Source organism: Colletotrichum higginsianum, chromosome 4 (assembly GCF_001672515.1).
Source record: "Colletotrichum higginsianum IMI 349063 chromosome 4, whole genome shotgun sequence".
Lineage (NCBI taxonomy): Eukaryota > Fungi > Ascomycota > Sordariomycetes > Glomerellales > Glomerellaceae > Colletotrichum > Colletotrichum higginsianum.
In genome coordinates, this window is record NC_030957.1 from 4,503,307 (window position 1) to 4,528,392 (window position 25,086).

At 57.3% G+C, this 25,086-nt stretch overlaps 9 protein-coding genes across 9 annotated transcripts; 4 read left to right on the forward strand and 5 right to left on the reverse strand.

Moving 5' to 3' along the window:
• Positions 1–675: 675 nt before the first annotated feature.
• Positions 676–1,587, reverse strand: CH63R_06671 (GTPase-activating protein GYP7; the record flags this gene model as incomplete). The annotated part of the gene is made up of 1 exon (XM_018301646.1): positions 676–1,587. One exon carries the CDS (start codon positions 1,585–1,587, stop codon positions 676–678), a length of 912 nt encoding a protein of 303 aa, XP_018159496.1.
• Positions 1,588–2,432: 845 nt separating this feature from the next.
• On the reverse strand, positions 2,433–3,757 carry CH63R_06672 (MAK16 protein; the record flags this gene model as incomplete). The annotated part of the gene is made up of 2 exons (XM_018301647.1): positions 2,433–3,363; positions 3,420–3,757. 2 exons carry the CDS (start codon positions 3,755–3,757, stop codon positions 2,433–2,435), a joined length of 1,269 nt encoding a protein of 422 aa, XP_018159497.1.
• A 123-nt stretch (positions 3,758–3,880) lies between these two features.
• CH63R_06673 (GTP-binding protein TrmE) lies at positions 3,881–5,702 on the forward strand (the record flags this gene model as incomplete). The annotated part of the gene is made up of 2 exons (XM_018301648.1): positions 3,881–4,195; positions 4,251–5,702. 2 exons carry the CDS (start codon positions 3,881–3,883, stop codon positions 5,700–5,702), a joined length of 1,767 nt encoding a protein of 588 aa, XP_018159498.1.
• Positions 5,703–6,452: 750 nt separating this feature from the next.
• Positions 6,453–6,653, reverse strand: CH63R_06674 (uncharacterized protein; the record flags this gene model as incomplete). Its single annotated transcript, XM_018301649.1, has 1 exon — positions 6,453–6,653. One exon carries the CDS (start codon positions 6,651–6,653, stop codon positions 6,453–6,455), a length of 201 nt encoding a protein of 66 aa, XP_018159499.1.
• A 4,321-nt stretch (positions 6,654–10,974) lies between these two features.
• Positions 10,975–13,595, reverse strand: CH63R_06675 (Mannosyl oligosaccharide glucosidase; the record flags this gene model as incomplete). Its single annotated transcript, XM_018301650.1, has 3 exons — positions 10,975–11,226; positions 11,314–13,280; positions 13,334–13,595. 3 exons carry the CDS (start codon positions 13,593–13,595, stop codon positions 10,975–10,977), a joined length of 2,481 nt encoding a protein of 826 aa, XP_018159500.1.
• An 881-nt stretch (positions 13,596–14,476) lies between these two features.
• On the forward strand, positions 14,477–18,866 carry CH63R_06676 (Hypercellular protein; the record flags this gene model as incomplete). Its single annotated transcript, XM_018301651.1, has 2 exons — positions 14,477–14,642; positions 14,704–18,866. 2 exons carry the CDS (start codon positions 14,477–14,479, stop codon positions 18,864–18,866), a joined length of 4,329 nt encoding a protein of 1,442 aa, XP_018159501.1.
• A 601-nt stretch (positions 18,867–19,467) lies between these two features.
• On the forward strand, positions 19,468–21,990 carry CH63R_06677 (Aminodeoxychorismate synthase; the record flags this gene model as incomplete). The annotated part of the gene is made up of 1 exon (XM_018301652.1): positions 19,468–21,990. The coding sequence occupies one exon, from the start codon at positions 19,468–19,470 to the stop codon at positions 21,988–21,990; it is 2,523 nt and encodes an 840-aa protein (XP_018159502.1).
• A 649-nt stretch (positions 21,991–22,639) lies between these two features.
• CH63R_06678 (Vacuolar protein sorting 55) lies at positions 22,640–23,100 on the reverse strand (the record flags this gene model as incomplete). Its single annotated transcript, XM_018301653.1, has 2 exons — positions 22,640–22,773; positions 22,845–23,100. 2 exons carry the CDS (start codon positions 23,098–23,100, stop codon positions 22,640–22,642), a joined length of 390 nt encoding a protein of 129 aa, XP_018159503.1.
• Positions 23,101–23,933: 833 nt separating this feature from the next.
• On the forward strand, positions 23,934–24,933 carry CH63R_06679 (Proteasome subunit alpha type; the record flags this gene model as incomplete). Its single annotated transcript, XM_018301654.1, has 3 exons — positions 23,934–23,971; positions 24,073–24,184; positions 24,289–24,933. 3 exons carry the CDS (start codon positions 23,934–23,936, stop codon positions 24,931–24,933), a joined length of 795 nt encoding a protein of 264 aa, XP_018159504.1.
• Positions 24,934–25,086: the final 153 nt, after the last annotated feature.

Below are 25,086 nucleotides of genomic sequence, written 5' to 3' on the forward strand. Positions count from 1 at the left end.
TCGTCAGTGGCCACCCCCGCTACGAAAGCTACTAGCATTCATGTCTCGGAGGGGCGGTTCCCACTGTATCCGGTACCACTAGCCAGGCAGCCTTTTGGCGCTTACTGGCGGTACAGCTACCCGAAGCTTCGAGGCGCAACCATGTCATCTGCAGCATGCATGCGTCGTCATCCGCGCCGCCTCCCTGCGAAACCACCCGAGGCTGCTGTGCTGCTGCGTGTTCGCACGCGCAAGCAACTCACTACATCGACATTCGGCCTCGTGTTGATGCCCAAACGGAGCCTTGCTCAACAACAGCCAATACACACATACACTACATAGTACTTGCGCCGTGAGTTGTAGTCTTTTGTAATGCAAAAAGATACTGAATAAATAAATAAAAAGAAGAGAAGTAGAGGAGAAGAGGAAGAAAAGCGAAAGGTAATGAAGCAAACGGAATGGACGAGAACTAGTACTTCACTTGTCTTGGGGACCAGAGGCACTTCCTGACGATGGAAAACCAAGAGCCTCTATACGGCCTGTCATTTTATCCAGCCAAAGACATCAAGCAATCTATCATGCCTGCATGTTTGATAGTTTCGAATGAGCAGTCATTAGTCGGTATATTGTGTGTATGTGTATGTGTGCGCCTCAGCTCTGCTTCCGCACCTGTCGGACGACAAGTCGTCCACCATCTTATCGCATCCGAGGACCGCTTGGGAGACCTTGCCGCCTGGGCCCGTTAGGCAACCCCGTCCGTCCACCGCCGCCGCCGCCGCCGCCGCCGCCGCCATAGTCAGGCTCGTTGTTAGACCAAGGAGAATTGGAAGCAATGAAGGGCCTGCCTCCGCCTCCGCCTCCGCCTCCGCCTCCATTCCCTCCGTCGTACATGCCGCCCGGAGCGAACCTGTCCTCGTAATCAGCATTGCTGCCGCCGCCGCCTCCCCCTCCTCTGCCTGCTGGTGGTTGGAACGGTCCTTGGCCTCCTGCGCCAGAAGATGGGCTTGCTGTTCTCGAACCACCCCAAAGTCGCTGCTTGAGCCGATCTTGTGCCGAACCGCCCGCTGAGCTGCCCGGCGGCGTGCTCGTCGCGTCTCGTCCGTACGCAGCGCTCTGCTGGTAGCTGCCCGCTCGCTGGCTGGGCAGAGGTCGGGCCTGCACCTCTTCTCGACCCGAGTCGCCGGCACGGGCAAAGGGGCTCAATCGCGCGGGCTGTTCTCCGCCTCGCATCGGCGGCGGGGCCCCGCGGCCCTGTCGCAGGCTCATGGCGTCTTGTCTGGGCTGCGCCGCTGCCGCGTTGTTGTCCCAGAGCGAGCTCAGTCCCGTGGCAGGGCCGGGCTGCTGTGGCTGCTGTAGACCACCGTATCGCGAGCCGACTTGCTGGGCTGGTTGGGCGTATACCGGGGTCACTGGCGGCGGTGCCTTTGGGTCGGGCGGCAGCCAGCCTGGAAAGGGTCGGCCTTTCTCCGTGTAGTAGCCTCTCAGCACTCTGCAGACGTGAGTGTCGTCTTCGGTATCGCCGTCATTTTCGCTCTGCAACAATCGACTCTGCAGGTTCGAGATCTGCGACGTGGTGTTGGTGAGGATCCTCGAGTACCAAGATGACATCGTGCCTGCTGTTCTTCGCCGCGAGGATCCTGCGGGGCGGGGAAAATAGAGGACGAGGCTATTTCCGACGTCGTCTGTCGGGCGGTGTTGGGTTGGGGTAAGGAGCTCTGCTCCGGTCGGGCGCTAAATGCTTTCTCGTCGGGGGGTTTTGTTTCGTGGGACACAAAGGTTGCTCGCTCGCTATTTATAAAATCAAGGTCGTTGCAGTAAATGGGGTTGACAAATAAAAAGGGAGAAGGTCGACCCTCTAGAATTGGAGGGTTGTTTTCGTCAGGTTGCTTCAATCCGAGAGCGTTGCTTGATGTGGTCCGTTTCACATAAGTCGGTCTTGAATGATAGGGAATGAAGACGGCCTAGGGAGGTAGGTTGGATCCGACACTTGTCGCCCCGCATGGACTTACCCGCATTGCTCTAAAGGGACTTGCACTAATTGAGGCGCTAACTGTTTTTAATGACTTGCTTCACCGAGGACCCCCGATGATAGCAACTTTCGGTGAGTGGGCTTGCATCATGGCCGCTTTGGGCCGCGCAAACCTTGCCCGTTTTCCTTTACAAGTCACTACACTAAGCGCCTAGGTACTGTAGAAACATTGTCGTATGCGCCCGACCTCGCCCGGGAAAAAGGGGAAGACTTGTTTGCACGCAGCACACGTCCAGATATCTTCAATACGTATGCAAACCATTATTTAGCAACATTAACAACTCTCTTGATAGTCTATCACAACATGCAGTGGTATGCGCAATGCCCCAAGTTTTGGTTTCTTTTCCGTTCCGTACCCAGCCGTTAACAAGGTGATCCGCGCGCCAGACGCCAATGGGAAATCCATCCGAGCCTCCCACCCCTACTACCAGGTCAACTCCTCGGCGATCTTGGGCCGCTCCTCCATCTTCTGCTTGAGCCTCTTCTGGTTCATCTTCACTGCGCGGCCGCGTTTTCGCTTGTCGCCAGCCTTGCGGGCCGCCTCCTCGTCGCTGTCCTCCGAGTCCTCCTCTTCCTCCTCGTCATCGTCTTCGGCGTCCTCATCGCTCTCGAGCCAGTCCTCAATGTCCTCAAGTTCCTCGTCGCTCTCCTCAATGTCGGAAACGTACTCGACCTCCTTCTCCAGGTCATCCTCGTCCTCGTCCTCATCTTCGGCCTCCTGGTCCGACTCGACACCCGTATCCATGTCCTTGTCGCGCTTGCCCTCGCCCTCCTTCTCCATCGAGTTGAGAACCCTTCTCCAGATCGACTCGCTGACGTTGAGGGGCTGGTCGCCGTAGGCACCGGAGCGTAATCTCTCGACAAGCTCGCGCTCAATGGTGCGCTCCAGTTTCGCGGCGGCCTCTGCCTTGCGCTCTCTAGCCTCCTCGCGGCGCCGAATCTTGGGCGCCATCTTGGGCACGAGCTTCTCACCCATGCGCTCCTCCTCGGCGGCGATCTTCCGCATGCGGATGTTGACTTGCGTCAAGCGCGTGAGGCGCTGCTTGCACTTGTGGATGAGGAACTTGGGCCAGTAGATGAGCTTGTCGTCCAGCATCTCGAGGGCCTTGGCGTAGTTGTTGGGCAGCTTGATGCGCTCCCATAGCTTCGAGGGCATGTGCGCGCGCTCCACCGTCTTCATGTACAGGTACAGCGTGTCCTTGTTCGGGGCTCGACGAACGGTGGCATAGCGGGAGTTGGCCAGAGGGCACGACTGTCGATTGCAGAGACCCGTGACATTGTTCTCGTTTCTGCAGAACGTCTGCTTCTTGGTTGTGGAAAGCTTGAAACTGCAGAACTGCTGGTTGATGATTTGCCTGGAGACGTTAGAACCGACTTTGGAATCACGGTGCCAAAAACAACATTGACCTACCAGATGATCTCGTCGGACGCCATTGTGACGGTATTGGCGCGAAGACTGGACGAGGTGGGAGTTGTTGAAAGGGTGCGGCCAACGGCGATGGAGTAGTACTGTGAGCTCAAGAGGAAAATGTGAGGCGGCGGGGCGCTGGTTTTCCTCTCTAGCAGTCCAAAATCTTTTTTTTTTCTTCCTTCTCTTCCCCCGTAGGCTGCAGGGGTCTTATCGCGATAAGATCGGGTGCAAAGCGGCCCGACGGGCCAATGGCGCGTAGTGGATTCGAAACTGGAGAACGATCCAACATTCTCTCTCGAATTGCACCCGTCCGTCTTGCATCGCCCGTCATCGTTCATGTAATACTCACTGTCCAGTTCATTTTTTCTTCTTCATTTTCTTCTTTGGCACAGTAGTTCTACAAGAAGCTATTTGGTTTCCCTGGTCATTCTTTTCAGTGTTTCTCTCTGTTTAAATAGTCCATGCCTGCACTTGTCCAGTCGACGTGGAGCCTCGGCCGAAACCTCTACTTGCGGGCTGCAGCAGGATGTGTTAGTGGTCTAAGTCGCCATCGCTGTTCCCCTAGGACGGGACCGCTGCCGTGGGGATCAACAACTTCTGCGTGCCACTCACGTCAACGGAACCCGGTGCATCTGGCCAGCTTGCGAAGCCAGTCTAGATTCATCACAACTACGTCTGACATCGTTTTCCAAGAAGACACCATCTATGCATTGTCAACAGCGCAAGGCCGTGCCGGAATTGCGGTAATACGCGTGTCTGGTCCTGGATGTACGGATGTGAGTGACCCAGCCAGAGTTACATGGAGACAACACCCGACTGAACAGCATCCAGGTCTATAAAGGACTCTGCCCCAGCAAAGCAATCCCGAAACCTCGCTATGCAGCAGTTAGGACACTTGTGGATAGTCAGGCAGGCGCCGACGGCCCGATCCTAGACTCGAACGCCTTGGTCCTCTTCTTCCCTGGCCCCAAGACCGTGACCGGAGAGGACGTCCTCGAGCTGCACGTCCATGGCGGTCCTGCCACGGTCAAGGCAGTCCTCGGCGCCATCCCGACATGTCCGTCCGATACGCTCATCCGCTACGCTGAGCCCGGCGAGTTCACCAAGCGCGCCTTCCTTAACGACAGGCTCGACCTCGCCCAGGTCGAGTCCCTTGGCGACACGCTCTCGGCCGACACGGAGCAGCAGCGCCGCGCCGCCGTGAGGGGCAGCTCGGGCGTGTTGGGGCGCACCTACGAGGGTTGGCGCGAGCAGCTCCTGCTCGCCAGGGGCGAGATCGAGGCCCTTATCGACTTCGCCGAGGACCAGCACTTTGACGAGTCGCCCTCGGAGCTGATGAGCAACGTCTCAGCGCTCGTCGCTGACATGCGCAACCGCATACAGGTGCATGAAGCGGCCAGCCAGCGCAGCGAGCTGCTGCGGAACGGCATCCGCATCGCGCTGCTGGGCCCCCCCAACGTGGGCAAGAGCTCGCTGATGAACCTGATCGTGGGCCGCGAGGCGTCCATTGTGTCGATGGAGGCAGGGACCACGCGCGACATCGTCGAGGTGAGCCTCGACATCCGGGGGTATCTCTGCTCATTTGCGGACACAGCTGGCATCAGGACCAAGGCCACCGCGGGGCTCGGCGGCGGCTCCCCCTTCGAGCCTGCGTTGGGAACCGTCGAAGAGGAGGGTATCCGTCGAGCGAAGCAGAAGGCGGCAGAGTCCGACATCGTCGTCGTCTTGGCCGCGGTCGAGCCAGGGCGCGACGGGCGTTTCTGTATCAACTATGACGCGGAGACGTTGAAGCTGGCGTCGGAAGCGCAGGCATGCCTCGTCATCGTGAACAAACGGGACGCCGTCGACGAGCCCACTTTCTCCGACCTCCTCAAGCGGTTCAGGGCCGATGTGGCCGGCCACGTCCCCGCGATGGATCAGACCGAGCTCGTCACGATATCCTGCCGCGAGGCGCAGGCGAAGCCGAATGGTCAGAGGGACCCGGGCGCCATCCACGGACTCATCGACCGGCTGGTTGCGTCGTTTGCGGGCATGACGTCTCTGCCCGCCGACCAGCAGGACCTCCTGGGCGTCACGGCCAGGCAAGCGCAGCTCCTCGAACAGTGCCGCGGCTTCCTGGACGAGTTCATGGCCGTGGCGCACCCCGAAGAAGAGGGCGAAGAGTCGGATATCGTCCTGGCGGCGGAGCACCTCCGGTACGCGGCTGACTGCCTCGCAAAGATCACTGGCCGCGTCGAGGCGGGCGACGTCGAGGAGGTTCTTGGTGTGATATTTGAAAAGTAAGTGGCAGTAGCTGGATCAATCACTTGTCGGTTTCACGAACGCACTAATACATGATCGCATCAGGTTTTGTGTAGGAAAATAGCGGGTTTTTTTGACAACTATCGAGTCGCGGACGGTGAAGTCCTCGATAAATCTAATTTTGTCGGAGGGAAGGGAGAGAGAGAGAGAGAGAAAGAGAGAGAGAGAGAGAAGGGGGTGGGGGAAGACAGATGTGCGATGATACCAAGCAAAATATAGCCACAGAGAAGAAAAGAAAAACATCATTCTACTCGACGCTCAGGTATGCTCTATGCAACTTCCAACTCGCGATATGCGATATAAGAGAATGATCCACCGCTGTACTACTGCCATGCGTATCCTGAACTCCGACCCAAATGCATGAAGAGGTAAAAGAAGAAAAAAAGAAAAAAAAGAGGGGGTTGAAGGCGCCGACAGTGCTGTTGTATCCTTGGCTGCCCGCGTCTTCCCCGAAAGGGGTTACGTTGGTGGTGAAACGGAAATGCAAAAAAACTCCGGTCTAATGCTGGCGATCGAAAATGAAGGCAGTGCATGTTGCGATGCGGGCTTGGGAGTCAAGATGCCGGCCACTACCTGCTCCTCCGCTGGTTGGATGTTTGCAAAGACGACGAAGGTCTTTGGGCGGCAATGAAAGGCGTGAAACCCCGCCGCTGGAGTTGGGCCATCCTCAACCACGACAGAAGGAAGGACGACCCATACACACGAGGGCCGGGCGAGGGCGAGGCGACTGCTTTATTTGTCTTCCTCGTCGTCGCCGTCCTTGTTGTAGCCGGAGCGGCCCTTGTTCTGCTGGGCCTTGTCATCCTCGTCATCGCCGTCCTTGTTGTATCCGGAGCGGCCACTGTCGTTCTCCTCGTCGTCGCCGTCCTTGTTGTAGCCGGAGCGTCCGTAGACGGCGGTGGCGGGGGTGAAGATGAGAGTGAAGGCAGCCATTTTTGGAGTGGTATGAATGGAGGAATAATAGTTTTTCTGAGTTGGTAGTGTGTGGTAGAGTATTGAAGTTGTTGTTGGAGTGTAAGTAGAGTAGGATGTGATGTGAGAGCTGTGTGTTTGAGTTGCGAGTGTGATGATGAAAAACAATACTATTTTGGAAGGGGATATACCAAGTATTTATATAGGCGTCAAGCATCCTGTATCTCGCTCGACCTTGGGCCACGAGGTTCATCCTATCATGTAGGTACGTAGTAAGAGACAACCCTGCCTCGCAGACAGAACAGCCGCAGTGACCCAATCTGGGTATCTCAGGCTCAGTGCGAGGTGCGAGGCGCGGATGTGCCGGTATGGGGTATTGCAACAGTATGGCTTATGGAAAATGAGACCTGTGATGCTGGTTCCAGCATGGCCCCCACGTACTCTAGGCAGCATTTTTCCAGTCTTCCAAATTTGGGATATCAAGGGTGATGACATGATCTAGACGCCAGGGGGACCGAAAGCAGGAAGAACAAGCTTTAGCCTTCCTCGCAAAAAAAAAAAAAAGAGAGAGTGTGTGTGTGTGTGTGCGCGCGCGTGTGTGTGTGACATGGGACGTTCGTCGCCTTACGAGGACGAGTTCTCTGCATGGATTTGTCATTGTCAACGGTCTGCATGCCAACGATATAATACGACGGACCAGACTTTCGGGCGACGAGATGGTGGGATGGGAGTGTGAGGGTGTGCAAGGGGGTCATGTACAGGGATGCCATGGGCCAGGGTGCCATGGGGCTGATCTGGGTAATGTGTGTACATGGACATGGACGTGAGTGAGAGCAGTTCACCAGCGACTCTGTAATAGGCTGTCATTCATGGGTGTTTCTGGCTTCATTTCCGTTTCTGGCCGTACAAGACCAAGAGCGTGGCTTGGACTGCCAGCCGCTGAACAAAGAGGACGGGAACAGAAACCAGGGTGATGGGTCTCGGTTACATGGGTTTGGCGCGGCATCGTGGGCGGAAGCGCTGGAAGGGGGACAGGAAAGATACCAATGGGCGAATAAAAAAAGGGTCGTCAGCGAGGGGGTGGTAGGTTGTACGTGTAGGGCTGAATACAGTATCACCGCCGGGGAGATACACTTGTGCGCAGAGTAAGCACCAGCCCGGCCTGCCTGAGTATGCGTCGCAGGTCGGGCCGGTAGGGGATGAACGACCCGCAGCCACAGGATACGGCTCTGTCAGCATCTAAGGCGGTGCAGAGGCTCTTTTGTAAGAACCAAGACTCTTCGCGTTGGGTGGTGGGGCATGGAGTACTACAGACAGGATGAAAGCTGAGGCCAGTCCAGTCAGTGAGTGCATCATCTCTCGATCTGGACGACTGGACAACTGACCGGTCTGACAGGGGAGGTATCTGCCCGCCGTAGCCAGCTTCACGGTCACCCGCTCCACGATGATTTGTCGATGATGAGGCCTGGCTTCGGCGTCGCCAGTCTCTGGCACATGCAACGAAGTGGTCCGGGACGAATCGGCGCTTGGTTTCTGTGCCAGGCGAGGTACGGAGAGAACCCTCAATGCCGATAGTCCCGACGTTGTAAATGCAACGGTGTCATCTCTCCGACATTGATCGACGCTGCGAGTGAGCAGGCGAGGAAAAAGAGTCATCGGCGACGTCGATAGACACGCGAAGCTCGTCCATGTCCGCGCCTTGAGGGCGATGTGACAAGAAGTCAGGCAGGTGCATCGATGGAGGACGAGATACCGCAAAGACACAAGGAAACGAGATGAGACGCCGTGGACTCGGCTCGAGAGACGATGCCCTTGGCTGTCGTGGGGGCGCCATGGGCCCGTGGAGCCTCCGGAGATAGACGGGAGTACGTAGGCGGTGCTCGTCCGCTTCTGGACGATGACCTAAGATCCCATCTTTGACCTTACAAGAGAAGACAGCCAGTTTGGCTGTGGTCATCCTATCTAGTCAGTTAGTGATGCAGAAGCATGTCAGGTTGGCCAGCTCTGCTCTCATGCCAGCTCAAGACGCAGCAGGGTTCGGGCGAGGCCGAAGTCTCGCAACCATGGAGCTGCTTGATATCAGACATGCTACAAAGGGCGCGCAACGTAAAGAGTAGTATGACGAATGGCGCTACTGCAGGAGACGAGACGCGTTTTCGGGCAGAGTGTGTGTACTCGGTTGTCCTCGGTTGTATGCCGATAATCCTTGGGCCGACGAGAGAGAGGGTACAAGAAGCCGGTGTGAGTCAGCGGCTGCAGGACGAGAGTTCCCCGTCAGCCCTGCCGGCATGTCAGGCTGATCGAGAGGCAGACAGACGTCGCGGCCGTGGGCGTGTGACGGGAACCGTTGTTGGTGTTGCTGTCGACAGGAGTGATCATTTATGGCAAGACATTGTCGGATGGAAGGAGGGAGAGAGGGAGAGAGAGACTTGGTGGGCCGACCCGACTGGAGTTGAAGCACTGACAAAGGCATACACCGTTACCCGTTAGGGAGCCGCCGTTGGACCTTTAGCGCCCCCCACCCCGGCCGGTTTGTCAGCTTCCAAGGACTGGGCCACCACGGACCTTCAAATCAGGCCCATTTCTTGGCCGCTAACTTACCTTGTCTTACACATCACATCAAGAAGTCGACTTCATCTCTTCACTTCTCTCCACTTCTCCATATCCAACCTCTTGGGGAACCTTCAACCATCCACTGAGGCTCAGATGTGCCTGTGAACTGCCTCTTCATCAAGATATGATACTGGAATGCGCGAAAGAATACACTATAGGTAGTCAGGGCGGTAGGCTAACTGCAGAACGTTGCCCCAGTCTCCTTGATGGCCTCAATGCCGCCGCTGCGTGTTCCCTCATGCTCTGGATATGTTTTTTGTAATCATCCAGGGTCTGTCATCAGTACCGAGGGCCGGAGAGTGTAACGAACGCCGAGCCACCGTTCCTGTTTGCCAAAAAAAAAAACCAATACCTACCTAGTCCATAAACAGTCACTCTCACACCCGCTCGAGTGACATGCCAGTCAAAGGCTCTTACTCAGACTCGGACGCCTAGCCGCTCGCTCTCCCGCGTAGTGCTACTTCCAGGTCCCAGGGATGTCCGGCAAAATAGCACACCGTCTCTTCTAGCAGACAAAAGGGACATTCCGGGGGCTCGAGGTGACACGCATCCCTCCCTTCCCGTCGCTGCCTGGTCCCAGCTCGCCTCACTTGAGCCGCGCAGCCCTACGACCTGCATGCACACATCTTACGTGCTTACTGACGCCAACCGTGGGGTCGTCACCGGGCGTTTGAAGCACCGAGCTGCATTTGGCCCCTCTCGTGAAGGGGGGGAGGGATGGCCGAGGCACGCACAGCCCGCGTGAGATGCGATGTTGTGCTTGTGTAACAAAACCAGACTTACACGGTTGCCTTCACACTTCACAGCAGAAATTTGACAGACGCCTACACGCAGGCATCCCCCTGTCCGGGCGGCCGCCCAACGAAACCCCGGCTTTCCCATCTCGTCATCTTTTCTTGCCACGAGGAACACACCAAACCGTCACGAGACCAGACAACGTCATGCAGGAAAACGCTGCAAAGCCCGCTGCCCCCACGACGACGACGACGACGACCACCACCACCACCACCAGCGATGAGTTCGTTCCCCAGACGTCCTACGCGGGTCATTGCCCAGGCCGTAGGGCGGCGGAGTACACGGCAAGAGTGCAGGGCGGGTCTTCCAGAGTCCTAGATCCCACCGCCCCCCGCCCCTCACCCCCAGCGGCCGATCCCGCGTCTGAGACACGGACGACCATATGCTCTTCCCGAAGGGCGCCGCCTTGTTTGGCGGGATATTATTTCGCCTATAAGGATCTTTCTGACGCGACAAGATTGCGGATGAACCGGCCCAAGACTGCTTCCGGGATGTTGCTTATCCTCCGCACACGTGAGCATAACTCTGCCCGAAGACGTCAAACTTCTCACAACCGACGATGAGAGTGCGACGGCAGACCCGTGCGTTAAAGGGATGGTTTTACTTTCAATGCAGGCTTACCTAACTTACCTACCTACCTACTTTGGTAGGAAGAAGCTGTTGCCATGGGTGGCAACATGCTCTGCGCCATATGCCTCGACCAAACCAACACTTAGGTGTATTCACATATGACATGCGACTTGGGTATCTCCTCGTTTTAGGAATCATGCCTGGTATAACTCGTTTCCAGGCCCGGGGAGCATCCGTGCTCTCAGTTTAAGCAACTTTTGCCGCCCTAGATCTGCCGTGCTTTCCCCTCTTTCTTTTGCTTCACGCATGTCTCTCGATGCGATTTTCTTTCTAAAAAAACAAAAAACAACGGCAAAGAAATATCTCACAACTCGTCCCTAACGTGGCCGCTGCTGGTCTGGCCAGGCTCCTCCATGGCCATGAGCTTGACGACCAGGCTCGTCCAGCCCGTGAAGTGCTGCGTGCGCTGGCCCTCGCCCGTCTCGGGGTTGTATTGCTCCCACGCGAAGCCCGTCTCCTCCCAGCTGTTGTAGACCGTGTCGACAAGGTTCTTGCGAAGGCGGGTGAATAGGTCCGCCGCCTTGGCCTTGTAGGGGCCGTCCAGCGACGCGATGTTCTATTGATAGTCAGTATCGTTTTTCTTTCTTCTTCTCTCATTTCTTTCGCTCAAAAAGGATCGTGGAGGTAGCGTAGGAAGACTCACTCTCAGCTGAGAGACGGCCATGTAGTTGATAGGCATCCACACGGGGCTGCGCCAGTAGTTCTCGGCCGTTCCGTAGAACTCGTCCTGCTTGCTCAGGCTCCTCAGACCATGGGGACTGAAGAGGTGCTCCTCGTCGCCGAGCAGATCGAGAAGCTTGCCCAACTTGGGGTCGTCGGCCTCCAGGAGACCAACCAAGAAGGGGAAGAGGGAGATGTAGCCCTTGTGGCAGACAAGGGTGTTCTCTTCGTAGGCGTCGATGGTGGCGTCGCAATAGCAGCCCTCCTTCTCCGACCAATGAAGGTCGTTGAGGTTGCGGCGGATGGCGTTCAGCGTCGTCTTGAACTCGTCGACCTCCTCCCTCATCCCAAGGGCGTCCGCAATGTTCATCAGGGACTTGGTCATCAGGCCGACCCAGGACATGAGATCGACGTGGAGTTCGCCAGGGTGAGGGGGCTGAGGGCGAGGGTAGTCGTCCAGACCGCTCGTGAGGATGTGGGTCTCGGTGCGACCGCGCCATCTGTAGCCCTCCTTGTTGGAGAAGGCCTCGCGGTCGTACGTCTTCAGATCTCCCTTTTGGGTTTTGCGGAACCAATCGTACTGCGCACGGACAAAGGGGTAGAGCCTTCGGAGGAAGTCCTCGCCAAGCTCGACGTTGTCCAGGTGAGCAGTCTGGAGAGACGCCGCGGGACCGAGATGCTCCCTCTCTGCGGGTTGGCTGCCGTTGGTCTTGCGGAGGCGCTCCATGAAGCCCTCGATGATGAGGAATAACGTAGGAGGGTTGGCGTAGTGCGGGTACTGGACTTGGAACTCTTCGGGGACCTTGCTGCGAGCCTCGAGGCCGAGGATCTGTTCACGCGGGATCCAGCCATCGTCGTCCATGGTGTTGAACCAGCTCTTGACAATCTCCAAAGTCAGGTCGATATCCCAGTCGGCGATGGGGATGAGATGGTAGCCCTCGTCCCAAAGGAATCCTCTCGGGAAGAAAGGCCGGGAAGGGACAGCCGTGAAGAGCTCGTAGGGACCCTCCAGCTCTTGCTGCTTACGGGCACGAGCTGCGGCAGTCTCCTCCCAGAAGCCCTCGTTCTCCTCGTCGTACTCAGGTGCGTACGAGCGGTCGATGAGCTGCTCACCGTGGAAGTAACCGATGCCACCGAGTAGATTGGAGAACATGCTCTTGGCGAACCTTGTGTACTTGGCAGCGGTGTAAGGGGCCTTCAGGTTGAAGATGGAGGAGAAACGCTCCCCAAAAGACTCGGTGACGGACTTGATTTCGCGAGTCACATCGGTGCTGGTGAGCTCGGGGCCGGCGGAAGCAGACGAGAAGATGACGTCGAATTCGAACGCTCCCTCGAACATCTTCTGGACAACGTGAGTATTGCCTTCGCCGGGCTTGTTCTCGATCTGGTAGGTGAGGTACGCCGGGGGCGGTTCGTTCATCTCGTAGTTCTCCTGAACATACTTGACGCTTTCCTGGATGAGGTTGAAGACGACGCCCTTGCCCTGCCATTGGATCTCGTCGGGGACGGTAAGAGATCGCACCGTCGTCAGGTCGGGATGCCTCTTGTCTGCCAAGTCATGGCTGCTGGAGGGATGCTTGCCCTCTCCCTTGGTGACAACGAGCTTGTACTTGCCAAGCTCAGGGGATGTGCCCGCGAACGTGACATCGCCATCAGAGCCTGCGGGGCTGCCCTCGCCAGCAAAGGCGATCTCTCCTTCGGTGCCCTCCTGAGCGATGTAGTAATGAATCATAGTCTTCAAGTCGGCCGGAGCACCCTCTCTCGGGACACCTTTGATTCTGGCCGCCCAGCTCCCGCCATTGGCCCCGCCAGGCACCTTGACAAACGAGGTTGTAATGTCAATTTGGTTACCCTCGTCGTGTATAGACTGGACACCGCCCGTTCGGGCATCGTACTCATCCCATCCGTAGCCGTGGAGGCCCTCGTGCTGCTCGCAAGTGTAGCGAAATCCTGCCGGGTTGTTAGTTCACAGTCGTTGGTGGTAATGCATCCTCTCAACTCACCCTGCTGGACATCCTGGTAGTTGTCGACTCTGGACCACATCAATCCAGTCCACAGGCTTTTGGGAGACCTCGACCGAACGCCAAAATACAAGTTGGATTTGTAGGGGCCCCAGAAGAGACTCTCGTTGTTGAGGCGGCCGACCTCGGCGGTCAAGATAGAAGCCGAGCCAGGACCATCTTCGGCTGCAAGGACCAGCTGTGCACCCAAGATGTTGAGCAGGGACAGTGTAATGACGACGGCCAACTGCGTTAGGCGAGCCATCTTTACGGTGTATGAGTGATCATTCAGTGCTCATAAGAGCTCTGACGTGCTAATTGGACACTCACACCACAATCGTTGAATGTAGTTTCAGGCTGTGTTGTGTGTGTGCGTGTGTCCGCGCGCGCAAGAGGTAAAGCGTGGATAAGGCAGTAAGTGAGATGAGAGAGAGTGTGTGTGTATGTGAGAAGGTATCGAGGTACCTTTTTGGCAGACGGACACTGGAGTGAACACGTTGGAAGACTGGCGGCGGGAGCTGGGCGAGCTCAATTGAGGCTGAATTGTGGCTGAATTGTGGCATCAACAGCTTGTCTGACGCTGGGCGGCTGTGCTGGCCAATTGATACCCCAGCTCATGTCAAGCTTGGGCCATTTGACGTGTGGCGTCGGGTGGTTTAGCGTCAAGTCCGTTGTCGAGCAGCTGCTACGATCCCTGAAACTTCAGCAGCAGTTTCCCACTGCGCGGGCGCTGGGGAATGTCGCGCCAAGTTCCAACCTCCACTGACTGCAATCCACCACCCCCCCGGTCAAATCGCACACCGTCACTTGCTGCTGGTGGCTGCATACCAATTCCACCCTGTCCACTCCCACTCCCACTCCCACGAACCTCTTTACCTACTCCTTTCTACTGTCTGCTGCATAGAGTGTTAGCTGCCGTCGACCTGCAGCTAACTCGACGCTCGATTCAGAAAGCGCGCAATACCCGAAGGTGACGAACAAGCATTGACGACGCCCTACAAGTCAAGTCAACTGTAGAGCTTCGCCGACCTCCGCATTCCCTCTTCTTCTGGCGCCGAACGCACGAGACCATCGCGATATGGCAACATAGCTCACAACACAATCCTTTCGAGTTGAAGATGCTGGACGGAAGAAACACGTGCTAGGATGAGCTTGGACTCGCTGTTACCAATCGCTCCCGCGAGAGTGAAGGCATTGGTTCTGCCCCTTGGCCAGATCAGAGGCGATCGTTTCTCGTCCTTCATTGAGCGCCTGCGGCCCGAACATGTCGTCTCCTTGCGGGATGTTAGCCCTGACGGGCGGCCGAACAGAAGTATGTTTCTTCCGGCCCACCTCATTAACAGAGGCTCGCCTTGCTGACTGGTAATGCGAAGATATGTTCTCGCCCTTGGCTTTCCCCGACGGCGCTGTATTTTACGAACTTATAACCCATATACCCCCACCGTCGCACCTCGCCCTATCGCCGTTCGACTTCTACCGCGAACCCCTCGCAGTCATCGCGATCGCCGACGGTGACGAACTGAACCGCGTCGCATTCAATAAAAGACAATCCGGCAATGCGCCCACCATTGCCGAACAGAACATCAGAACCTTGTACCAGGAATTGGAGGACCTGAGAGACCGCTTCGGGAAAGCCCTTGTCCACCAGGTGCTCATTTTCGACCATACGCCCTCTAAGGAGAACCCAATTCCCATGCCCGAGGGACTTGTCGCCATACCGCCTCCGGACGATTGCAAGAGGACAACCTTGAAGACAATAATGTGCGACATAACCTCGCAGCTCCTGGCTGAAATGACAACCCTGGCCAAATCGTTTGAAGCAATGTCCTTCATTGAGTCCCCCGGCCAGTCTCACTCGACGAGACAAGCGAACGGTGCAGCATGGGGTGCAGATGACACAGGGTCCGCCAATAAGAGGAACTCGCAGTTCAACCCAGGCCCTCAGAGATCGAGCTCAACCAGTGGCTTGCCAGACCGCCAAATGCACCGTATGTCGATGCCAGTCGCGCCCATCAAGCACAACTCAGCTATCGTATCAAGCAACTCGACACCAGCTCGACCTTCGACCCCGGTGAGAAGCGGGCTGTCGAACCCGCCGACCACGTTTGATGACCTGGCCGCTGGCCTCAGCACCGGGTCCACGACCCCTGACCAGGTTACACGACCGGGTGCTGGGGAACACTTCAGGTCGGAAAGCTCAGATCGAGTTTCGGTGCAGGGTTTTGGTCCCGGGGGTCTCAACGACCGCTGGAGGGCCAAAGGAAAGGGCAGAGTGACGATCCTCATGGGATCCTTGTACCTCCAAGCTGGACGGTGGCCCGATGCCCTGAAGGAACTTATTGACGGTGCAACCGTCGCTCGGTCAATCAACGACCACATCTGGCATGGCAAAGCACTAGAGTTGGTTACCATCACCCTGCTGCTCCTGGGATGGGTCAAGGTCGAGTTTCAAGTCCCGGCGATATGTCTGCCTCCGCAGGACAAAACCACGGCTGCCATTTTTACTGCGCTAGATGCAGCAATAACCGATCCAAGCCAGCCCAAGTACATCCGGAATCTTCAAATCGTGCTCCCAGATCTTCTGGAGCGCATTGTCGGGCTGTACTCAAGAATATCAGCTGAGCACCTGCCACCCTTGCCCTTGGCCGAAACCACCATTCGATTCAGCAAGATTTTATCCGCATTGCATCTTGCCGACGGAAAGTTGGGAGAGCGATCCTATGACACGATGATATTTGGCAAGCTGCCTTCGACTCCCCTGACGACTTCTCCCAGGTTGATTGTCGTCCCAAATCGACAACAAATCGTCACTTTCCTCTTCCGCGCATTCCCCTCGTCATCGTCAGAGCTTCTCACCATTGCAGATCGTGTTTCGATCCTGGCAGGAATTGCATCTGTTCTTGGACCTCTGGGCCACCATCGCAAGAAGGCCATGGTCACCAGAGAGCTGGTGTCAGTTTTGATCAGCGGGCTCGTCGAGGCCCGCACTCGAGGTGCTGCAGACATGGGCATACATCCGGCCGCAGGTCTTGTGGCTCTGAACGCCGCCAATGGACACAGCAACAGCGCAGTGGCTCTTGAGCTTGGGGAGGGCGATGTGGAGCAGGGGATCGAGGCCTTCCTGGCTCTTCTGTGCAAGTCGTACGGTATCGTGGGCTTTGATATGAAGAAGCAGCCATCAGATGACGCGCTGTCTACCGAAGACTCGGACGCCGCAGTCATTGATAGAATTCGGGGGCAGGCGGCCGCGAGGTTTTTCGGGTTCACCAGCGTCAAACTGAACATCCTGAGAGCATGCATCAACTTTTCTGAAGCATTGCCTGACTTCAATGGCGTATTGAAGTTCTCAAGTGACTTGCTTCGTACAGCCGGGTCTGGGGTAGCCCCCGGTCCTCGCAAGGAGGACGCATCGCCGGTCATCGCTCGAGACGAGCAGGTCCGTCTGGTCACAAACATATCCAAGACGTCGAATTTGTCAAAAAGACTGGGCTTGAACCACTTGGCCGCAGAATACTGGGATGAGTTTTTTGTCCGCGGTGTCGCTTTGGAGCCATTGCCAAACACGCGGATTCCGGTCCCTCACGCAAAGAGCACGCTTCCTGGGGCCGTCACAGCGAGAACATCTCAGGATGTTAACCCATTCATCTACAATCCGTTTTTGAAGCAGGCCAACAAAGCGGCTGCCGATCACATACTCGTTGCAGACGAACCGGCGACTTTCAAGGTCACTCTGCAAAACCCATACGATGTCGAGGTCGACGTTGAGAGCCTCCGGCTGGACACTAGCGGTGCAGACTTTGAGTCCAGCGCCGAAAGCACCATCATCGGGCCTTACCGAACCCAAATACTCAAGGTCACCGGAACACCAAGGGGCCCTGGTGCCCTGAAGGTAACGGGTGCTATCATCCGCGTCCGTGGATGTCGGGAGAGACGATTTCCCATCTTCAGCCAGCCATGGACACCGCAGGCAGATGTAAAGATCAAGGCTACTGGGCTCCCAGCTCTTGAAAGTACCATCTCCTCCGATGTTCGTATCGGCAGGCCGCTCAAGGTAGAGGATGTGGGGTTGAATGTCATTCCTCAGCAGCCGATTGTCATTGTCAAATCAACGACACTTCCGCAAGCTTCTGTCATGGTGCTCGAAGGAGAAAGACAAGTGTTCTCTGTCACGCTGCAGAACCTCTCCAGAACGACACCCGTAGACTTTATGCTTTTCTCATTCCAGGACTCCACACAAGGACCGCTGCAAGCAGGAATCAGCAACCGAGATGCTACGCCGGCCGAGTTGTATGAGTTCGAGTACATTCTCATGAAGCGGCAAGGTCTTCGAAGGTTGAACAAGAAGGAGCCTGAGAAGAGATACATTGCCCCGGGAGGCACCGCCACGTTTGACTTTGAAATCCTCGGTAAACCTGGGTTGACGAACGCTGCCATCCAGATCGACTACGCCCATCTCGGGATGCCGCCGGAAGAGGTGAAGGAGCAGTTCCACACTCGGCAAGTATCTCTGCAATTGACGGTGACTGTCAACGCCAGCGTCGAGCTTGCGAGACTCGATGTCCTCCCTCTCAGTGGCCCTGTGCCTCAGCCGCTACTCAGCCTCACGAATCTGGAGTCAAAGTCCGATCCTGCCACACTGGCGGAAGAATACTGCCTGCTCTCTATGGATCTACGCAACGCCTGGCCGAACAGCATGGAAGTGCAGCTAGATGGCGAAGACGGTGTTGTGATCGAGGAACACATTCTCCCGGGCAACGTGAATCGCGTCATTGTCCCTCTACGACGCATATACCTCCAAGATCCTCACGCTTCGATCCCGGCTCTCAATCCGTCAAGACAGCGACAGTTCGTCGTAAGCACCAGCAAAATCACGCCAGACATGGAGCGCTCGAACAGGGAAGCATTCTGGTACAGGGAGAGGATACTGGATACTCTCACAGCCAGGTGGAAGACAGTGTCCGGTCCGAAGCGGAGTGGCTACATCGACCTCCGAGGCATCAGACTCTCTCCCCGCATGATGGACGCTATCAGGATTGACGACATTGGTATCGACATCTCCATTGAGAATCCGAGCAAGAAGGGCCTGAGTGGGACTGCCAAGGGGTCTATCCTTGTCGACGATTTCGTCCAAATCAAGGTCGGCATCACAAACCGGTCGGCTCAGCCAGTGTATCCAATGTTGCGGCTCATGCCGGCTCTGTGTCACCGTCCCCTGAACGTTGCCTTGGACTTCACGCGGAAATTTGCCTGGAACGGCACCTTGCAACAGGCGCTCCCCCTCCTGGCGGCCAAGTCCAGCATCGAAGTGGAGATGCAGGCGATGGCGCTTTGTCGTGGAGAGTTCGAGATAGGGGCATCGGTCGAAGAGTACCAAATCTGGCAAGAGCCAAAAGCAGCGAAGGACGAAGAGGAGGCGAAGGGGGGCCGGCAGCGATCGGATACTCAGACGATGTTGGATGCCATCATGGGCGCGAAGGAGCGGCGCATCTGGCATTCGAGGCAGGCCTGCGTCGTCAAGGTGAAGGATCACGACTAGCAGCATCAGAGAGCTATCTATATCTTGTACATGACGACGCGTATGATGGATGCATGTGGAAAAGACAAATCATACACCGGAGACTTGGAGTTGGCAAATGCAGCGGCCTGTGTTACAATAGACAGACAATCAAGTTCTCCCCAAGATGAGAGATGAAAGATAAAAGATGAGAGGCGAGAGATGGGCCAAGGTTGGCGGTGATATGGCTGGATGGCTGGATGGCACGGCACGGCACAGCCAGGCTCACAGGGATGAGCCCGATCAGCGGGCGATCGAATTAAGCTCATCCCTGGCAAATGGCGCTGCCGCTAAGTCATGCGCATGCGTGGGTCTGACCGCCTGCCGAATTTTATTTTCTGCTTGATTGCGAGCCAAACCAAACGTTCAACGGCGGCTTTCCGGTGCTAGCCGCGCCGGCGGGCCTTTTTTCTCCCCCCCTTGTCATGGCCACTCGTTTCCGTTTCCGCCATACAAGCAAGCTTTGGTCAAGAAGAGACGTTTTCCCCCTTCCGATCGGCGAGCGTTGCACTGAGGGGGCCTCATTTGTCGATTGTCGATTAGAAGGAAAAAGGACGGCGGGGTCTTCGCTCAGAAAGGAAGCATGACGCGACCTCAGATTCTGTTTCTTGATGCGTACGACTCCTTCACCAACAACATCGTCTCCCTTCTTACAACCCTGCTTGATGCCGATGTTCACGTCTTACCGATTGATACGCCATTGCTAGATCCAAAGCCGTCGTCTTCGTCATCCAAATCCGCCACTGACTTCCACCGGGAACTGTCGAGGTACCATGCCGTAGTCTGCGGACCTGGGCCCGGCTCTGCCGAAAATGAGGCGGATGTCGGGCTCATGAGGTGTATCTGGGACTTAGGCGATGAGAAGCTCCTCCCCGTCTTGGGAATATGCCTTGGTTTCCAGAGCCTCGTTCTCAGCTCCGGTGGGGGGGTGAGGAGGCTTCAGCGGGGGTTGCACGGGATGGTCCGTACCATTCAACATGAGAAGCCACGGCCGACTTGCGCCGAGGACATCTTTGCTGGTGTCTCTGAGTTCGAGGCGACCCTCTACCATAGCCTGTGCGCGGACATCGGGCAGGATTCCATCTCAGACGCCGAATGGGCAAGCAGGAGATGGGACGCGCAGGACATGGCCCCCGAGTTGCTCCCCCTGGCCTGGGTCGACGAGGAGCGGGACAACGGTCGCGAGAGGATCCTGATGGCCGTCAAGCATCGCAGCAAGCCGTTCTGGGGTCTCCAGTATCATCCGGAATCAATCTGCACGCAGACAGCAGGCCACACGGTCATCCGCAACTGGCTCCGCGAAGCAATGGCTTGGAACTCGAGGTCGAACAGGACCGTCTTGAGTGGAGGACGGTTCCTGGCGAGAAACGCCGTGAAGCCGAGTCTTCTTTCCGAGATCCGGGCCGCGGCGCAAGGGGGTCACGCCCCCGTGTTGGCGTGGACGGAGATGCCGACGTCTCTGGCGACCGTGGGGCTCGATTGCGACTACAGCCACAAGACCATCAGCCTTCCCGCCAATATCAAGGTGCCGGATATCGTGGAGATCCTGAAGAGCGGAAGAACGGAGCACATCATCCTGGACTCATCCAACTCGAGCAATATGGCAACTGGCGCCGCGGATGTGCGGGGCAGATTCAGCATCATCGCCCTGGATGTGGAAGAGTCCCTGCGTATCGAACATCACGTCGGAGATGACTTTGCCACGGCACGTATCCCTTCAATTCAGGGCATGCCTGTTGACCTGATGGAGACTATTGCATTCGGCCAGAATGAGAACATCTGGCACCTGCTTTCCAGCTTCCTCGAGAAGCGACGCATCACAGCAACAGGGGACCTGGAAACACCGTTCCGGGGCGGTTTCATGGGATACCTCACTTACGAGATGGGGCTCAGAGGAATCGATGTGGCGGTAGCAGATGACCGTGGACATCAGCGGCCTGATTTGTGTTTCGCCTGGGTCACGAAAAGCATCGTCGTGGACCATGCCAGGGGCCTCTTGCACGTCCAGCACCTGCAGAAGCGAAAGCTCAACGCCGACTTCTGGATCGACTCTGTCGTTGCATCGCTGCAGACGTCACGCCCCTGGCAGTCGGGCAAGGCCGCTGCCAGCGACTCGGACTCTTCGACAGTGTCGACCCGTCCGGTGATCCAGGTGCCCGACGCTGACGACTACGAGGCCAAGGTCTCTCGCTGTCAAGACTTCATCGCGGCCGGCGAGTCGTATGAGCTCTGCTTGACCGACCAGACGATAATCACGCTGCCGGGACGACCGGAGAGGGAACAAGGCCCTAACAGCGTCCAATCCGGTGGCCAGGCGCCCTCAAAACCAGCCTACGTCGCACCGTGGAAACTCTACAAAACCCTCCGTGCCCGTCAGCCAGCGCCCTTCGGTTCCTTTATCCACCTCGGCGGCGCGACGCTCATCAGCAGCTCGCCCGAACGGTTCCTCGAGTACGACGCGGACGGCTTCTGCTCGATGCGCCCGATGAAGGGCACCGTCCGCAAGTCCAACGACGTCGCGACGCTGGCCCAGGCGGAGCGGATTCTGCACGTGCCCAAGGAGGAGGCGGAGAACCTCATGATTGTGGACCTGGTCAGGCACGACCTGCACGGCGTTTGCGGGTCCGGGAACGTCGAGGTCCCGCACCTGATGAAAGTGGAGGAGTACGCGACGGTATTCCAGATGATCACCATCGTTAACGGGCGGCTGCCGGATCCTCACCACAACGGGACCGCGGCGGACCGGCGGCACACGGGTCTGGACGTGCTCGCGGCGAGCCTCCCGCCGGGCAGCATGACGGGCGCGCCGAAGAAGCGGAGCTGCGAGCTCCTGCACGAGATCGAGAGCCACCGGGAGCGGAGTCTGTACTCGGGCGTGGTGGGGTACATGGACGTCACCGGCAAGGGCGACTGGAGCGTGACCATTCGGACCATGTTCCGGTGGGACGACGAGGTCGCGCCGCCGGCGGAGGGCGAGATGGAGCCGCGGGAGGTCTGGCACATCGGGGCCGGCGGTGCCGTGACGATCCTGAGCACGCCCGAGGGGGAGAGGGAGGAGATGTTCACCAAGCTGGCGGGACCCTTGGGGGTCTTTGCGGAAGCATGATTTACAGGCTGGCTAGTCGAGACGAGACGACGACCACGTTACGGCAAGGGGTGGTGGGGGGCAGATGGCATCTCTCGGGTTACTGATTTCATGGCGTTATATACAACGAGTTTGGGGATAGGGGCTCATCGGCGGGGGCGGGGTGCTTTGGTTGATACCTCAACGTATCTGGGATATTAGACTCTGGACCTTTTCACGGGTATTAGACTCAACTTTTAGACGGCCCGGATCATCCATATCATTAGAAAGAAAAAAAGACAAGATGACTTTGGGATCGAATTCCCCACAATGTCATCAAAATTAAGTGTTTCTTTCTTGCGTATCAAAGCGAAAGAGTGAAACGCTCCGCCTGACGGCATGATGCTGGATGTAAAATATGAAGCCCAAAGCGATCCAAACACTTCTTTCCCCACGCCGGATTCCCAGACCCGAGAGCGCCTTCGTTATTCCGACACCGTTGTCGTATTGTACAGGCCCGCCGCCAATCTTGGATGAAATGCGTAATCTCCGTCTGACCTCGTTGTTGTAACAGCCGCTGCCACTCTTCTACTCGTTTGGAGGCTGGCGAGGTTTTATGTCTTCTGGGTCGTCGTGTCCTCTCTCTCTCTCTCTCTCTCTCTCTCTCTCTCTCTCTTCCCCACGCTCTCAGTTAGAACTCCTGCTCCTCCTGAAAAAACATGCCGAAGCTGATGATGGTTCCGTAGATGAGAAGACCGCCGATTATCGACATGACCATGGCCTCGATCTGGATGAGGTTAGAGTGGGCGAGGACGACCGGGAGGGCTTTGTTTTGCGAAAGCCACGGTTAGCGATCTCTTCCGAACCATCAACAAAGGGCGAAGAGGAAGACTCACCGATTCCCATGACCACCAGAAAGCCGGTGCAGAAGCGGCCGAGGTCCAGCACGGCGGCGCCGGAGCCCTCGACGAAGTCATCCGGGTTGGCGCACCGCGAGCAGATCCAGTTGGGGATCGGGGCCAGCACGTAGGTGGCGACGACGAGGAGCGGGTAGTAAACCTTCCAGAGGGCGCACGACAGGATGACGAGAAGGAACCCGACGGCGAGGACGAAGGAGAGGGCAATGATGGTCTTGAGCCCGGCGGTCGGCATCTTGGCTGTTGAGGGAGGGGGATGTGGGTGGTGTATGTGTGGGCGTGCGTGTTTGTGTGTCGTGTGTCTCGGTGGTGCTTGTTTCGGACGGGGTGTCGGGTCCTTGAACGGTAGAGAGCTTCGGCGTCGAGAGCCCCGTCGAGGGGGATGCTGCAAATTAATTATGTGAGGGGCGAAATTCAGCGAAGCAGTGCGGGACTTCGAGCGTCAATGATCTGAAGGCAGGAACTTGTCGATTGGCGGTGGTGTGGAAGCTTCGTGGTAGTGGGATTGATCGGGTCGTCGTGGATCGCGGCTGGGTAGGCTGGGTAGGCTGGCAGGCTGAGCTGTGATGCGATGGCGGGTCCTTGGGGGGGGCCTGACGCAGTAGGTAGGCTGTCGTCAGCTCTCACGGCGCAACCTTGTTCCAGGACCCGGAGGGAGCTCGAAGGCTCCCACCCCGGTAAGACCCCGGGGCGGCAAGCGTGAGGTAAGGTACAGAGCGGTACGTATCTCGCTCGAGAAATGCACGGAGCACCTTTCACCCCGGCGCACCTGGTATTTGGCACCTGGCTCCAGGCTGAGAGAGTGCTACGAAAGCTCCATCTGCCTTGAGCTGCAGAGCGACGGGGACGCTCCTCGCTTTATTACCTATCCACCACCAAGCTCTCTCTCGCCCTCCTCCCCTCCACCCCATCACCATCACCGACTGCTCGTCCAACATCCACGAAACCACCCCGCGATATCCTCTCCCTTACAACAACCACACCCACCCCGCGAATTCTCGAATATCCCCTGTTGCAGACCCCCCTCGAGCTGCCTGACGAAGCTACGAACCTTCCCTTACGCCCGCCATGTTCAGAAACAATTACGACAACGACTCGGTAACATTGTTAGTTGCTTAGCCTTTCTTCAGCCCTCCCTCCCCCCCTTTGGCCGGCCCATGGAGGGGAGGATAACGACGCAACTACGTGGCTGACTTTTCTCCCACAGCTCGCCGCAAGGCCGGATATTCCAGATCGAGTATGCAGCCGAAGCAGTGAAGCAGGGTTCCGTGGTAGTAGGCATCGCCAGCAAAACACACGCCGTCCTGGTAGCAATCAAGGTACGACGTCGCTCTCCCCTATTCCCTTCCTGAGGCCCGGCCGCGCAGATCTCCTGCCCCCCTTCCAAAGAGAAGCAGCTGACGTGCCGTTTTCCCTTGGACAGCGCAACGCCGAGGAGCTGTCCTCGTACCAGAAAAAGATATTCCCTGTCGACGAGCACTCGGGTATCGCCATCGCCGGCCTCACCTCGGACGCCCGCGTCCTCTCCAACTTCATGAAGCAGCAGTGCCTCGGCCACCGCATGACGTACGGCCGCTCGATGCCCCTCCGCACCCTTGTCGACATGATTGGCGAAAAGGCTCAGATCAACACCCAGGTCTACGGCAAGCGGCCCTACGGAGTCGGCCTCCTCGTCGCCGGCGTCGACGAGCGCGGGCCCCATCTCTTCGAGTTCCAGCCTAGCGGCATGACTGAGGAGATGGTCGCCTTTGCTATCGGCGCCCGCAGCCAAATGGCCCGCACCTACCTAGAGCGCAACATCGACGCCTTTGAGAGCTGCTCGCGCGAGGAGCTCGTGCGCCACGGCCTCAAGGCCCTCAAGGAGAGTCTCGTCCAGGACCGCGAACTGACGGTTGAGAACACGAGTGTGGGCGTCGTCGGCTTTACCGAGAAGGACGGCCTCAAGGAGATCCAGCCCTTCAAGCTGTTCGATGGCCAGGACGTCAAGGAGTGGCTCGACAGCGTCGCCGCCAGCGAGAGCCAGGGCGCCGGCGAGGAAGGCGGTGAGGGTATGGAGGTTGACGAATAGGCACACACACACGCACGCACCCTTTTGTTAGGGAGACAAGAACGATGAAGGAGTATGGGGAGACAGGGGGTTGGGGAACAGCTTGCGTCGCGTCGGAACTAGACCGGCCCATTTCCGAATTCCCTTCCCCTCGAGAGGCTCAAGAGGGACGGC